The sequence below is a fragment of the Ruditapes philippinarum genome, unplaced genomic scaffold (assembly GCF_026571515.1).
Source record: "Ruditapes philippinarum isolate M1 unplaced genomic scaffold, ASM2657151v2 ctg6643_1_1_1_1, whole genome shotgun sequence".
Lineage (NCBI taxonomy): Eukaryota > Metazoa > Mollusca > Bivalvia > Venerida > Veneridae > Ruditapes > Ruditapes philippinarum.
The window spans coordinates 52,732-70,080 of NW_026861691.1; the positions used below are offsets into that span (position 1 = coordinate 52,732).

General features: G+C 32.5%; 2 protein-coding genes across 2 annotated transcripts; both read left to right on the forward strand.

The window, feature by feature from the left end:
* Positions 1–3,828: 3,828 nt before the first annotated feature.
* Positions 3,829–5,994, forward strand: LOC132716531 (uncharacterized). The gene is made up of 2 exons (XM_060699827.1): positions 3,829–4,423; positions 4,720–5,994. The coding sequence occupies exons 1-2, from the start codon at positions 4,083–4,085 to the stop codon at positions 5,633–5,635; spliced, it is 1,257 nt and encodes a 418-aa protein (XP_060555810.1). The 5' UTR covers positions 3,829–4,082; the 3' UTR covers positions 5,636–5,994.
* A 5,299-nt stretch (positions 5,995–11,293) lies between these two features.
* Positions 11,294–13,857, forward strand: LOC132716533 (uncharacterized). Its single transcript, XM_060699828.1, has 2 exons — positions 11,294–11,711; positions 12,214–13,857. The coding sequence occupies exons 1-2, from the start codon at positions 11,371–11,373 to the stop codon at positions 13,562–13,564; spliced, it is 1,692 nt and encodes a 563-aa protein (XP_060555811.1). The 5' UTR covers positions 11,294–11,370; the 3' UTR covers positions 13,565–13,857.
* The last annotated feature ends 3,492 nt before the right edge of the window (positions 13,858–17,349 follow it).

Below are 17,349 nucleotides of genomic sequence, written 5' to 3' on the forward strand. Positions count from 1 at the left end.
TATCAGCCACAGTATCCACTTAAACTAAGTAGAATGAAGGAAAAATGACTGAACTGAATAAATTAGAAATGTGCTATAAAAATGTGCTATTTTTTAATCATTAATTGATGAAAATGTGCTACATTCTTGATTAATAGTAAGTAGTTTATTTTTTATATAGATAAATTGAAGAAATGAATTTGAAGAAACTAAAAATAATGGATAATTCAAGGTCATAAATGTGGCACATAGTCTCAAATAAATGACTACTACTCTTTGAATGTTGATTTAACAGTTTGTAAATTATTTGTATAATCTCTCTTATATTACACAAATGTTATATTGAAATTAAAAAAATAAAATGTGAAAATGTGTACTGTATATTATATATATTTTAATTCATCAAATCTTGCCCAATAATTGGTAAGTGGTGGGGTTTTGTCCACTCTGTAAAATTAAGTGGTGGGGTTTTGTCCACTCTGTAAAATTTAGTGGTGGGGTTTTGTCCACTCTATAAAATTTAGTGGTGGGGTTTTGTCCACTCTATAAAATTTTGAGTGGTTGGGTTTTAACTGGTGGGGTTTTGTCCGTCTTCCATCAACTTCTCTTCAGTTTTATCAGGTTGGTTTATATACCTGGTTTTATCATGTGTGCTATCACGTGATGAAGACAGCGTTCATGCATGACTGTATAGTTAGAAATCTGTGATTTATAGTTTCTAGCAATTAAAATATACTAAACTGGCATTTTACTTTGAATTATTTCATGGTACAATCTGAATTATATGATAATGTTACAATTTTTCGTACACATGTGTACATAAACAAATAAAGTTATAATTCCTTCATTATCATCAGTATGGTCATCACGTACACTGCTCCTATACAACATTTTGATGATTTTTTTGTTGGTATGAATACACTACTTGTGTAGTACTTTTACATAATACGCTTTATCAAAGAGATATGCTTCATTTTTAGAGAATATTTTCAAGCCATAAAATTATAAGAAAAAAAATGCTGTAACCAAAAAAATAGAAATAAAAAGAAAAGAAAGAAGAAATAATAAAAAATTCAAAAATAATCTCCATGGTTGTTGTAATGCTTTTTAATACGATTTCAAACATAATATAACTATTATTTTACATAAATTAAATGTCATAGACAAATCTGACACCTTGAGGCTAAAATATCCTTAAAATGGGAGATAATAACAAATTATTCAAAATATGAGTCGGAGAGTAGTTTCCCTTGCAAATAAAACGTTCGTTTAGTTTAAACAATATTTTATCTATAACTTATGCATTTACATAATAAAGTACATAACATAAAATTTACGGATTGCGTAGGATGCTTGTAAATGTTTTTTGAAACTCTCCGTTCGTTTGTATCGTATTTCTCTAGATGGAACAATTTCACTTCCAGTGCGTATACTTTTATTAAATTCAGACACAAACATTAAGCTGAAAGATTTTACAGTTTCTGGCAATATTCAAACCTGCAAGCGATTCAAACCACTAAACCATAGAGGAAGCAAAGAAACTCTTACCAATAGTTTTTTTTTCACATTTAAACACCTCCATGAAATCTGTATCTGTAATTCTTACTTCTTCGGTCAAAAATTGTTGCAATGAAACGTTATTACATGCAATAAAGAATTGTGTTAGATTTTAATTTATCTCGAAAAGAATAAATTTCAACGCAAAGAAATCAACTTAAAGTTTAAAATATACCTATCCATTTCATCTGAAAAACCTAAATCTTGCCTAATAAATTTTAATAAACATTAAAATCATTATGCAATGAACAAACAATCAAAGTAAAATTGTGCAAATTTTTAAAAAAAATTAAAAGAAAAATTCTAGGTCCAAACCCACTTGAGGGTAATTCCCCCAAGTCCCCATGAACCAAGAAAAAAACTCTACTCCAACTTTTTTTAATATCACAATTACACAGAAAACCGCTTCAGTAGCTCCAACATCAGCTGGGAGTCCAGCAGTTTTAGGTATCGTCAAACCAGCAGTAATATCTTCTTCTGTCAAACCATCTGCTTTCCTCTTCCTCTGCAACTTCTTCTTCTCCTTCTTTTTTTCCTTTTTACTCGGAACTTTATTATCTGACAACAATGTAAAATCATATAACAAATTCATGAAAACTGAAAACAAAAGTTGCTAGGGTAGCGTACTATATACTTTTTTGAAAGCTGAAAATAAACTTTTAATTAATTGAAAAAGGCTTGTATCAAAACACTGAAAGTTTGATTTCTTAAAGTGTAAGAACTATGCATGCTAGTGACAAGCATATTCTTCATTCAAATTCAATAATAAAAGCAACAGCCTCTATAATCCATTTTAGACAATAATCCATTTTAGACAAATACCTTTCATCTCTTCTTTTAAATTTAATTACCATTTCTGATATAAATTGCGTTACAACTATTCATCTTTTGAAAGACATGCGACTTTTGATGTCCCCTTACAAAATGTCTGGTCACAGTTTGCATAGTACATTACATAACAAATCAGTTTTTTTTTATATATTTCGTCAACGAGTACATCCTATTACTTCCTTTTATTATTTCATGATATATTTCATGATACATAGAGAATTTTCAATGAGTGTAAGTTCAATACTTAATTTAATTGAACAAGTGAAATCAGTGGTCCCTCAAGGGTCTATATTAGGCCCTTTACTCTTCATTTTTCTACGTTAACGATATGCAATTTAGTACAACACACTCTAATATAGACATGTATGCTGACGATACTACTATGCATGCATCAAATAAAAAAATCAAGTGATTCAGGGAACTCTGCATTGTGACGTTGATAATATAAGTAAATGGTGTAAACATAGCAATAAATCCGAAAAAGACGACTTGTATTGTAACTGGGTCAGAAACTAAATTGAAATCCAACCCTTCCTGAGATATAAATATAAAAGGCACATGCCTAAGTCAAACGAAATCACAAACATTATGAGGTAGTTACTTAGATGAAAACTTAAAATGGAATGTTCAAATAAAGCACGTCTGTAATAAATTACAAAAACAAATTGCTTTGTTAAAGCGTATATCGTACTTTTTATCCGCTGAAATGAAAGAAATGTTTTACAATGCTTATATTTTACCTTGTTTGATTATTGTTGTATTATATGGAGTACTTGTAATAGAACTAAATTTGAAAAGTGAATAAACTGCAGAAACACGCAGCTAAGATTATATTGTGTAAACCAGTTAAAACGCCATCTTTACAGCTTTTCCTTAATAAAACTGGTTGACTTTTGAAAATAGATGCACGTATCATAAAGCCTTATTAGTATTTAAATATATACAAGGATTGACTCCTTCCTACATTTCAGATATCATAGTGTTCTCGAAAAATGAAACATATAATGCTATGCAAGTACTAGTAAGGAATACTTTATATTTACATATTAAGGAGTCTTCGTCTCTATATGCTTTTAAAAGAAATATGAAAAAAATATTTACTTGATAAACAATTTAAATGAATCTGATGTATGCAAGTGTCTATCGATTTGTATGCTTGGTGTTTATACTTTTGATTTGTGTGTACATATTTGTGATTTTCTTTATCTTGTTTAATTGAAGGTCATATTGTAAATAAGATATGTATTTCTTAATATGTTACCTTCATGAAATAAAGTGTTTATTATTATTGTTATTGATAATAATAATAATAATAATAATAATAACTCTGTGTTTAATAGGATTATCTGGACATGCCAATGAGATGCAAATTGCCTTTTTGTTCAGGCGAGCTAGTAACTGTCATAATTTAAGCGACATTTTGAAAGTTAACATGGACTTTGCACCAATATTTAATCGATTACGTTGTATGTACATGGTGGGAGATAAAACAATCTTTGTTAAAAACTATTCATGCGGCTATTAACTGACTTAACTTTATGCTTCTATTTTTACTATTGAATGTGATCATTTTCGTTAAATTAGAGTGAAAATTGTTGACTATAAGAGTCACTTAAATGATTAGACGTGGAATAAAATCTCCCGAGAAATTATCACATTTAAACGCATCTTTAAGAGCTGTGGACAAATAGGTTTAAACAAGGTATTTCTACACTATGGCTACAAGTCGTGAAATAGACACAGATTTTCTTTCTGATGAAATATTTGATGTTTTGTGTTCGATGTGTAAAAATCGAGGTAAAAATACTGACGGTGAAAAATTCTGTGTGGACTGTCATGATTATTTCTGTATAAATTGTGTTGAAGTTCACAGTCAAGTTCCTGTGTGTGTTAATCACAAGGTGCTGGATTTATCACAGGTTAAGTCAGGAACCAACAAAGATTTACCGAGAGCACCAACAGAAAGATGCGACAGACACCATCATAAATACATTGATATGTACTGTCACAACCATGATGATGTCGGCTGTTCTATATGTATGACGATTGATCACAGGTAACTTTTAGCATAATGATCACTTAACTATTTCTATAATAACTATAGGAAGTTCTAAATCCCTCTATTCTATTGGACCTCATTCCAAAGTAGATCAATATTAGCTTATCAAGAAAGCTCTGGAAGGCGTAGGTTGATACGTAAGTAAACAATTTTGAAAATTAATAGTGAATTTAACTAATCATTCTGCAAGGTAAGTTAAGGTTTATAACTGTATCAGATAAAATATTCTAAACAAGATACTGTATAAAGACGTATTTTCCACTCATATGCTTTATCTTAAATATTTTTTTCAGATCATGTAAGGATATATTCTATATACCAGAATTTATCCAAAACAAATCTTACCAAGTGGCTTCAAGAGAAATTCAAACAAGGCTGAAGGCATTAGCCATGACCTTTAATGTACAAGCTAACAAATTAAGTCAGGATAAACATAAATTGTTGAAAAGAAAGGAGGAGTTACTGGATGATATAAGAAAACTCAGACAAGAAATTAATGACCAACTTGACATGCTGGAGAAAAGGTCTGTTGATGAAATAGAATATAAATTCAAACTTTTTGAAGGCAAGATTAAAGATCACCTCAAACAGCTTCAAGCACTCAAATCCAAGGTACCATCAGCTAATGATAAATTAGCATCTCCACACTTAAATCAAGCTGAATTGTTTGTTCATGTGAAGATGGCGAAAAATGTTGAAAGTGATGCGAACAAATGTATAGAAGATATCAGTATGAACGTAACAGTAAGTGACATAGAGTTTCAACCTGACAGAAATCTCCTTCATTGCCTGAAGCAAAACAAAACAATAGGCATGCTAACAGAGAAAACTGTGAAGACTGACGATTTGCTTCAGATAACAGGAGGACAATCATACTGTGTCAAAGTTATGTCTGACGAAAATGAATGTTCAATCACAAGTGCCTGCTATATGGAAAATGGTACAATCATCCTAGCTGATTACAACAACAATAAGCTTAAACGGTTAGATAGTCACAATTATACCATCACAGGTTGCTACAATCTACCTGGAAAACCATATCAAATATGTAAAATCCATGAAACTCAAGTTGCAGTTACATTACCGTCCCAACAAGAAATTCATTTCATTTCCGTAGACAGAAAAATGAAAAGAACAAAAAAGATTGGAACTGATTTTTATTGTTACGGTCTTGCATATGCAAACAATCATTTATATATATTCAAGTGACTATACCTCAGTCTATATGTACATAATGAATGGCAGGAAACTTAAACAAATAAGTACAGACCAGTGATCCCTAATATTAACAGCTGCCAGTCAGGATGCTTCAAGGTTTTATGTTGCTGATTTTTAAAAAAATGGTTTAATAGTACCAGACGACAATGGTCACGCTTTAACATCATTTAATGGTGAACAATTACATGTAGCTTTAATGAAGCAGATTGCTGTCTTAATGATGCTGGTATCTGGATATAAATCCAATAATGCTTTGCAGTTTACATTTGATGGTGAGCTGATAGAAGAGTTCGTGGAAACTGCTAAAGAAAGGAATTCTTACCCTTTGTTGTAATGCAAAATTGTCTCAGATTTGTATAAGTAGCTATAATGATGCCTTTATTGGCATGTATGATATCTAGTCATGAAAACAAAAGGAGATGTAATATCCAACCTCCTACCAAAGTTGCTGTACATTCCTTAAAGGAAGCAATGGAATGCGAATGCATTGTAATTCGTAGTGCAAAAGATTGTACATTATAAGCAACAAGCACTGTCTGATCGATTTGAGAAGCGTTTAATTTTGATTCCCCAACTGAGAACAAATCCTACATTAGTACGGTGTTTTCTGTTCGGAACATGTAAGTGGAGTCGGGAATCGCCATGCAATATGTACATTCAGTCCGACTGTCGTATAATTATTTAACATACAACACTTAAAAACATAGTTTGGAAGGCGGGAGGTTTGTTTTTGCAATAAAACTAAACATTCTTTCGTGTGTATAATGGAGAGATATAAACGTTGCATAGCCGGATTTTGGCCGAAGGTTCGCCAGAGACTTATATATCAAATATAGCTATGTGCTATAACTAATGATTTAGGGGATATTCAAGCAAATTGTATTACTATTGTCTTTATCTATAGTTATGAAAATAACTTCAAGTACATATATTGAATGTAAGAGAAATAGCACGAAGTCTAACGTGTACACTATTCTAAATAGTTCAAAAGTTATTTGCTTTTAGAAAAACAAAACATAGCCAAGTGTCTCTCTTGTAAAAAAGATGGGTTTTATCTCCTTTTGTAACAAGTTATTTTATCCTATGTTATGTTGTGAACTATCATATGTATATGCTTGCTATGCCGAAATAAATCTATCTATCTGTCTAACGATTTAAAATCCTCAGCCGAAAGATGTAAAAACATAGTAAAAAATTAAATCTTATGAACAGTATTTAATTTATTATTATTTTTTTTTACTATGTTTTTACATATTTCGGCTGAGGATTTTAAATTGTTTGCTAATATCTTTTTACAATTTTAGTAATGTGTTTTAAACAGGAGTGTCATTAAATCACGATTTGACTGTGATATACATTTTTATGACTTAATTAGTACTTTTAAACATGATTATATTTAGGTCTGCCTCTCTATGTCATGCCGTCAATACTAAGGACCACAATGCAAATAAGGGCTTGCCCTTTTTGTGTTATCCTTGGTGTTGGTGAGCATGTCATAGTTTTCTCGTATGTGATATAGTATTTAATAATGCTCTTTATTTTATCCTATGTTATGTTTTGAACTATGTATATGCTTCCTATGCGGAAATAAATCTTTTATCTAAGTTTAGTTTCTACTTTGTTATTTTCCTTTTGTTTCACCATAACTTAACGTGACATATAATCAAGGAAAATATGCTTTAAAATGATCTGTATGACTTTAATACAAACACAACAGCTTAAATGTTTAGTGTAACGAAAGGTTATCGTATTCACAGCTAAAATGTAGTATCGCACGATCATTTAGCTTCCTTAAAATATTTTTAATGCGTATTATGTCTATTGTGTAGACAATAAGTAGATCTATTGTCTTTTACATTTTTGTTCTCAACTCTAGTCTTTCAATTTCCATTCGAAATATTTTAGTTATTTCATTACGAAGTTAAATGCCTCACGCACATAAAGCGTGTTGGTAAAAAAAGACTCGCCAATTTGTTATCTTAAGTCGGCGAAAATTAAAGAATTTAGACATGATGTGTCTTATATGGTTGTACATCGTAAAAATAAGGTAAAATATAAAAAGACATTCCATACCGCTAAATCACTCCCTTCACGCCAAGTTGCAAACAAGATCTCTATTTTGCATATAGATCTAGATGTAAAAAATGAAATAAATGTTTACTTTTCACTGATTTGATTCTTCTGAAAAAAAAAGGTTGTAATATATTGGACAATATTTACCCTTATTTGAGCCGCGTCATGACAAAACCAACAACGGGTTTGCGACCAGCATGGATTCAGACCAACCTGCGCATCCGCGCAGTCTGATCAGGATCCATGATGTTCGCTTACAAACCCTATTACAAATAGAGAAGCTGATAACGAACAGCATGGATCCTGATCAGACTGCGCGGATGCGCAGGCTGGTCTGGATCCATGCTGGTCGCAAACCCACTATGTTGGTTTTGTCATGACGCGGCTTATTTGGATTTTGACAAGGAAAATTTTATAACATCGTTTGACGCCGGATCAAGCGGAACATCGGAATGTCTTCGGAAGGGCAAGACTTCTTAATATCAAAATCGTTGCTATCGATGAAACATGGGTGAGGTCGTATAAACCGGAGCTGAAAAGACAATCAGTCGAGTGGCACACACCAAGCTCCCCGAGGCCGGTGAAGTATAGGTGAACTCAATCTAAACTTGAAATGTTGATGAATTTTGCCTTCGATAAATATGGAATTTCCACAAGTCACAAGGTCCAGAGTGGTAAAATACTATGAGAATATTAAGAAAACACAGGCGATCCGTATGAAGATCTGAACTAATGGCAGCCGGTCCAATACTTCTACATGGAAACGCAACATCGCACGGCGTGCATTCTGTGACGTCATTGCAAGAATTATTTGAGTGGGAAGCCCTGAACTATTCCCTTATTCCCCGGAAATAATTCCGTGTGATTTTGACCTTTTTTTCTCCAAACTGAAGGAGGACATGAGGACATGATGTGTATTCGTTATAACGATTGGAGGAACTTGAATTTGCCGTGACCGCGAGGGTGAGGGTGCTTGATGACCTGTCAAAAAGGTGGAAGGCATTTATCTCAAGGGATATTACTTTGAAGGAATGAAGAGAGGTAGCAACCTTATATTTATTTCTAAAAGTATTTAACAGATTACATAATGAATGACCCTCGTATACAGCGCTATACATTTTAATAAACCATCATGATCTTTCAAAAGTCATGTAACTTGCGGGCGGAGGTCTTGCACTAAGAATGTGTTAAGGTCAAGATCAAATTCATACATCAATTTTGAAAAGGGCACATTTAAACACAACGATAAATTTAAGCTTTTAGAGATTTTAAATAAGTAAGCACATGTATCTAACAAGTGCTCTTCAGTTTTATCAGGTTGGTGCAGATGTGTTAACTATATCCCTGGTTTTATCATGTGTGCTATCACGTGATGCAGACAGGTATGTACATGTATAGTAAGGATCTTTGATATCTAGTGTCTTACAATTCAAATATACTAAAATGACATTTGACGTTGAATTTATTCATGGTACATGATTCAATTTTGCAGCTGTAACAAAGTTGCCATGGCCCTTCGGGATCATCTATTTCGGTATATTTCGTGCAGCTTAAGCCGGTGGGTGCTGGGGGGGGGGGGGGTGTCAGGGATGTTCCACTTTTCAAATATCCCCCATTAGGAGACTCAATATTGACAAAACGATTCTGTTATTGTCATGTAATTTTGTAGTTTTCATTGCTTCCTAGAGTTCACCCCTTTTCCAGATTTTTTAGAATAATTTTGTGCACTTACATTATGCAAATAAATAAAGTATACATAAATTATTACGAATATGGTCATCATACTGCTTCTATACAAACAGTTATATGAAATATTATATAAATATATTTGTGTAATATTTTAAACAAAAATGTTTTGTCACAGACATATTAAAGAATAATTAAAAGAATCCACAATGATTGTTATAATGCTTATTATGGTCATGATAAAATAAATGCAATAGACAAAAACTAACACATTGAGGCTAAAATATCTTCAAAATATAAGCAAGAGAGTAGTTGCCATTACAAATAAAACGTTCAATGTCCAATCCATTTATGTTGTTTTTCTCTAGATGAAACAATTTCACTTCCAGTGCGTACTTTCATTTAATTCAGACACAAAGAAGAATCCTTCTGGAAGGATTAAAATTTGCAATAGTGGAGGGCCCAAGTTAACTCATAACATTAGTTTTTAACATTTAACACCTCCATAAAAACTGTATAGGTAATAGTTACTTCTCCAGTAAAATTGTTCAAATGGAACATTAATAATAAAGAAGTGTGTTGGAGTTTTATCAATCTTGAAGAGAATAAATTTCAACGCAAAAAAAAATAACTAAAAGTTTAAAATATACCTATCCTTTGTTTATTAGAATAAAATTAAAAAAAAAAAACACAACAAAACAAGAGCTATCGGAAGGACAGCAACGCTCGACTATTCTTAATGCTTGATAGTTAAAGAGCCTTGATGATGTAAAATTTTCTAAGTTAAGAAAAGGGCAAAATCTTTCTGTAAATCCATGTTACAGGTATAGACCTTTGAGAGAGTCCTATTATGCTCTCAAAAAATATAAAATTTTATAATTTTTTTTCAAAGCCAGATGTTAATAGAATATAAAATTATCTGAGGTGGTATGCAAACTTAAATGAAAATTCTAAGTCAAAAAGGAGGCATATTATTAATTCTGTCAAAATGCTTGATACAGTTACCTCCACCTGTCTACAGATTGGGGTCATGATGGTGAACAAGTGTGCACAGTTTATGGGCATTGAAAATATTTAAGGTGTTACAAAAACTTTAACGTAAATTCTAAGTCTAAAAAGGGGCATATATCTGTCAAAATGCTTGATACAGTTACCTCCTCCTGTCAATGGACTTTGAAAATATTTGACGTAATATTACAAAAACTTAAACGTAAATTCTAAGTTGAACAAGAGCTGTCACAGGCGACAGCGAAGCTCGACTAATTAAAGATTGGACGCAGTAAGGAAGACAAAACTATGAAAGAAAAATCAATTTTGATCTAAATATATCTCTTCTTTTGACAAGAAGTTATAGTTGTTAACATAAATTCCAAATTCAAGGGGGAAGAATTCTGGAAAAAGTCACACAAGAGTTATGGACCTTGTCAAACACATGATAAGAAAATTATATTTGAAGTTTGAAGTAGATAGCTTAAAAAATAAAGAAATTATAATAATAAGTTCAAAGAGAGATAAATCTGATACTGCTTTAAGAGTTAAAACTTGCATGAATATTATATTCGTTTAATCGCATATCCAAAAACAAGAATGCTCTAAAGTAAAAAAATGTAATTTTTCATTGATGAGCTTAAAGAGTAACCCTAACATTAGCATGCCTTATCGTTTGTATACCGCAGACATCATTTTGCATAATTCAATATCTCTGGCAATGATCTTACACTCAAAACTGATTTTTAATAGATATTTGACAGTTATATAGCATGGGATCAATGGGTATTTCTTCTCTTCCCATTTAAATAATTATCAAAAATTATCAAATTTTAAGCGACTTATATAAGTGAACATGGACGTTGCATCAATATCTAATCAGATTACGTTGCATGTACATACAATCTTTGTTCAAACATTCGTGTGTCCATTAACTGTCTGAGCTTTGGAGAGATAGTTTAAACAAGATTTTCTACAAAATGGCTACAGGTCGTGAAATAAATAAAGATATTCATTCTGATGAAGTATTTGATGCTTTGTGTTCGATGTGTAAAAATCGAGGTAAAACTACCGAAGGTGAAAAGTTTTGTGTAGACTGTCATGATTATTTTTGTATAAATTGTGTTCAAGTCCACAGTCAAGTGCCTGTGTGTGTTAGTCACAAGGTGTTGGATATATCACAGGTTAAGCCAGGAACCAATAAAGATTTACCGAGAGCACCAACAGAAAGATGTGACAGACACCTTCATAAATACATTGATATGTACTGTCACAACCATGATGATGTCGGCTGTTCTATATGTATGACGATTGATCATAGGTAACATTTAGCATAATGAACATTTAACGCATTTTTTTTCATGGTTTTATTTCATAAATAGTATGCGTATGCTCATATTAAGATTTGTCAATATATTAAGTTCCAATAAGCATTATTTATAAAGATATTACCGATTTAACATTTCATGAAAATAAAGGGAGGTAATAAGAAATTTATTTTCTATAAATTCTAAGTCAAATTTTCCAGCAAGAAATGAATGCATATACATTGTATTTTATTGATTATATATAATGTGCATAAATATTTGCATATACATATATAATTTTTTGCAAGTGTGGTACACACACAGGAAAAATATCAATCACAAAACATACAGGATATATAGGTTGATACTAGTATAGGTTGATATGTAAGTAAACTACCTTGAATAAACTTATCATTCTGCAAGGTAAATCAAGGTTTATGTGTACAACTGTGTAAGATACTGTAAAAAAAAATTCTTAACTCGGGTTCTTAAACAAACTGAACTTTCTTTTTTCAGATCATGTAAGGATATATTCTACATACCAGAATTTATCCAAAACAAATCTTACCAAGTGGCCCCAAGAGAAATTCAAACAAAGCTGAAGGCATTAGCAAAGACCCTTACAGTACAAGCTGACAAATTAAAGCAGGACAAACATAGGCTGTTGAAAAGAAAGGAGGAGTTACTGAATGATATCAGAAAACTCAGACAAGAAATTAATGACCAACTTGACACACTGGAGAAAAGTTCTATAGATGAGATAGAATATAAATCCAAACATTTTGAAGGCAAGATTGAAGAGGGCCTCAAACAGCTTCAAGCACTCAAAGCCAAGGTTACATCAGCTTATGATAAAATGGAATCCTCAAGCCCAAACCAAGCTGAATTGTTTGTTTATTTAACGATGGGGACAAATGCTGAAAACATTGCCAAAAAATGCACAGAAGATATCACAATGAAGATTACAGCAGATTGCATAGAGCTTCAACCTGACAGAACCCTCCTTCAACAGCTGAAACAAAACAATACAATTGGCACACTTAAACAGAAATCTACAAAAACTGCTGGCACCTTATTTCATGTTACAGGAGGCCGCCCATATTGTGTCCAAGTTAAGTCGGATGAAAACAAATGTCATATCAGCAGTTCCTGCTATATGGAAGATGGTACAGTAATCCTAGCTGATAACGACAACAACAACTTAAAACGGTTAGACAGTAGCAGTTATAGAGTCACTGACTACTGTGAACTATCTGGAGAGCCATATCAAATATGTAAAATTAATGCAACTGAAGTAGCAGTAACATTACCCTCTCGAAACGAAGTGAACTTAATTTCTGTAGACAGAGAAATGAAAACAAAAAACAAGATTAAAACTGACTTTGATTGTTACGGTCTCGCATATGCAAACAATCACTTATATGTTTCTGATGAATTCACATCAGTGTATACTTACACAATGTCTGGAAGGAAACTTAAACAGTTCTGTACTGACCAGTCTGGACATAAACTGTTCTCTAACATTAACAGTCTCGCTGTCAGAAAGGACGCTAGAAGGATTTATGTTGCTGATTATAATAAAGGATTGATAGTACTAGATGGCAATGGTGAGATTGTTACAACATTTAATGGAGAAGAATTACAGGTAGCCACTTGTTGTCATCTTATTGAAACAGGTCGGGTGCTGGTATCTGGATATAAATCCAATAATATTTTGCAGTTTACATCTGATGGTAAGCTGATCGGAGAGGTCATGAAAGCTGTTAAAGAAAACGAAGGAATTCTCTCCATTTGTTGTAATGCAAAATTGTCTAAGATGTGTATAAGCAGATATAATGAAGACAATATTGCCATGTATGATATCTAGTCAGCTAAGGACATGAAAACAAACGGAGATGATATATCCAATCTCCTCCCAGAGATCTCGTTCGTTCCTTTCACAGATCAATGCAATGCAAGCCTGTGTGCAAGAGATTGTACCGTATCAGCAACGTGTACGGTCTGTTGGAATATGAATAGCGTCTTTTTTTATTTTTTTGATTCCCTATAGATAATTTTTTTGAAAACAAATCTTACATAAGTACGATGTTGAATGTTCGGCATGGACAACTGGCGTCGGGATTCGCAAATACGTACATTAAGACAGACTGCAGTATAATGAAAAAACTTAAACTGTTGAAATACTAAACTTAAAATGATAGTTTGGATTACTGAAGTTTTTTGTTGTTGTTTTTTTGCATTAAAACTAAGTGCGAGCGTACGTGCATGTACGTATGTGCGCAAAAGTTTAAGCGTTCGTGCTTATATGGGCGGGGATAGAAAGATCGGTTGCATAGAAATATCATTATGTTCTTTTATTTTATCATTTAAAACACTTGAATTTGTAAAGGTCGCAAAATAAGTTTTAAAATTTTCATTTCATGATAAGTTTGTGAGTTTGGACATGGTTTTATGCATTAATTTTTTTAAACAATATAACCAGGGACAGTTTTTATTCATAAGACTATAAATAGGGCTATAAAATTATATATAGAAAAAGTAGGTATAGAAAGGTTCTACGATAATCACATCGTCGGATACCCACGGCCGAACAATTATCAGTTACGTTACATGTATCAAGCGTGGGCATGACGTTGCAATAATCATAGGCTTATTACTTTTGTTTGAATGTAGCATGTGTATTTGATAGTTTGAATGTATATACTTTCATATGGTTGTATGTATTTATTTACGTTTACAACAAACGGGGTTACGCTTTAGGGGCCTTAAAAAGAAAAAGGTTATGAAAGCTGTAAAAGGAAAGGAAGGAGTTCTCTCCATTTGTTGTAATTTGAATTGTCTTAAATGTATAAGCAGATAATAAAAAGAAAAGAAAGCTTTTGGTTTTTATTAAACTGATTATATGTATAACAGATATAATTATATATGTATCTAAAAACAGTACAATATAATTATATAATACGTTATAAAAAATACAACACTTGCAAACATAGTTTGGAGGGCGCATTGTTGTTGTTTTTCTTTGCATTAAAACTTCACTTTTATGTAAAATTGATAGGAACAAGTGTTGAATAGCAATATCATTGATTATGCACTTTTATTGTTTTCATGCCATGCAGAAACTTGAATTTGAGAAAAGATATAGCGAAGGTCGCAAAATAAATTTTGAATTAGTGTATTCCTAATTATAAATAGTACATGTAGTTACAATGAATTCGTGACAACATGTGACTCTTCGATAAAATTGTTTATTGTCCCACATTCAAACCCTTTATATCAAACCAAACTAATGTAAATAATTAATAAATGTCAAAAGGGTTCAATTGGTATCAGAAATTGTCGAAATATTTAATTGAAAGTTGAAAATACTTTTACACTTCTGCTTCATCTCGAAATTATTGAAAGACGCAAAGTCTAATAAACATTAAATATTGACACTATAATTGATTAACTAAACTGCGGCTTAAAGGGTTCTTTAACACAATCTTAGAACCAGTTCTTGTCGCGGACATGTGGTGTAGTCTAAAGCACGTCCCAGTCATTAACAAATAGCAGACAATTTTATACCATTACCATTGTGCCGTCACGCGCTTATCGTATTAACAAGAACGTACTTGATGAAAACTGTTGAACTTTGGAACACTCAAGGAAGTAGGTTATATAGCCACAGATAAAAAGAAGCTTATCACCATAAATGTTACATGAAGGTAACAAAAGCTTATATTGATTTAGACAAAATATCAAAATACTACTATAATGCTAGAAATAAACGTAAAACTACTTTTGAATTTAATTTGGGTTCCTGATTTGAAGCACCCTATTGATAATGTGCAGCTATCGAAATCTCTTGTCATACATCGATCGATAAAATAGAAATGGCGATGTATGTGAAGCACTGGTATGGATTTAAAGAGCTCCAATAAGGTCAAAAATCCGAAAAACATAACATTTGAATTTCTTACATAGACCAAATGAAGCACAAATGAAAAAATAATATACAAATGATAAAAAAAGGAATACACTTAGGATTGAATTGAAAATTATTCTCTTTTCGTTTGAGTTTTTAGGCGATTTAGGCGAAATGCGTTGAAAACTCTTCATTTTATATTTGGGTATTTTATACAACAACAAGAGCAACCGTCGAGCTGGTGAAACGCTCGACTTTTCTAAATTCCAAGAGCGAACACGTTGTATTTAAATATACCGACGGAACATAACACAAAAGTCGCCATTATTTTGCTAATCATGTCGTCATTCTCACGAATGGTATTGAAAAATAAACACTTTCATAAAAATATTTTTGATGACGTTTCAAATTTAATGTCTAAGCAGTCGTATGCGCTGATACTACTCTTTCAACTTGTTGTACAATGAAACATATCGGTTCATTTACTTTCCGTGGTGCTCGTTTCAGCTTCAGAATTGCATAATACTGTCTTACTTTTGCACAGTTCCCGCGTTATTTGCACATTACTGGATGTACACGGTGATATTGCCAAATATAGAATAATTAACCGTGTTCTGGAGATTGGTGCCACATCGTTTGACGCCGGATCAAGCGGAACATTGGAATGTCTTCGGAAGGGCAAGACTTAAATCTTAATATCAAGTATCGTTGCTATCGATGGAACGTGGGTGAGGTCGTATAAACCGGAGCTGAAAAGACAATCAGTCGAGTGGCACACACAAAGCTCAACGAGGCCGGCGAAGTATAGGTGAACTCAATCTAAACTTGAAATGTTGATGAGTTTTGCCTTCGATAAATATGGAATTTCCACAAGAGACAAGGTCCAGAGTGGTAAAACGATTAATTGGAAATACTATGAGAATATTAAGAAAACACAGGCGATCCGTACGAAGATCTAAACTAATGGCAGCCGGTCCATTACTTCTACATGAGAACGCAACATCGCACGGCGTGCATTCTGTGACGTCATTGCAAGAATTATTTGAGTGGGAAGCCCTGAACTATTCCCTTATTCCCCGGAAATAATTCCTTGTGACTTTGACCTTTTTTCTCCAAACTAAAGGAGGACATGATGTGTATTCGTTATAACGATTTGAGCAACTTGAATTTGCCGTGACCGCGAGGGTGAGGGTGCTTGAGAATGGTTGCTTAGCAACCGGCATTGATGACCTGTCAAAAAGGTGGAAGGCATTTATCTCAAGGGATATTATTTTGAAGGAATGAAGAGAGGTAGCAACCTTATATTTATTTCTAAAAACATTTAACAGATTACATTACATAATGAATGACCCTCGTATAAAGCGCTATACATTTTAATAAACCATCATGATCTTTCAAAAGTCATGTAACTTGCGGGCGGAGGTCTTGCACTAAGAATGTGTTTAGGTCAAGATCAAATTCATACATCAATTTTGAAAAGGGCACATTTAAACACAACGACATATTTAAGCTTTTTGATATTTTAAATAAGTAAGTACATGTATCTAACAAGTGCTCTTCAGTTTTATCAGGTTGGTGTAGATGTGTAAACTATATCCCTGGTTTTATCATGTACGCTATCACGTGATAAAGGCAGGTATGTACATGTATAGTAAGGATCTGTGAAATCTAGTGTCTAACAATTCAAATATACTAAAATGGCATTTGACCTTGAATTAATTTATGGTATCCGAATTTAGCAGGTG

Bases quoted from the DNA above. Each gene is read 5' to 3' on its own strand.
- LOC132716531 (XM_060699827.1), top strand. From the start codon at position 4,083: ATGGCTACAAGTCGTGAAATAGACACAGATTTTCTTTCTGATGAAATA. The intron at 4,424-4,719 runs GTAACTTTTAGC...TATTTTTTTCAG, and splicing joins TGTATGACGATTGATCACAG to ATCATGTAAGGATATATTCT.
- LOC132716533 (XM_060699828.1), top strand. From the start codon at position 11,371: ATGGCTACAGGTCGTGAAATAAATAAAGATATTCATTCTGATGAAGTA. The intron at 11,712-12,213 runs GTAACATTTAGC...TTCTTTTTTCAG, and splicing joins TGTATGACGATTGATCATAG to ATCATGTAAGGATATATTCT.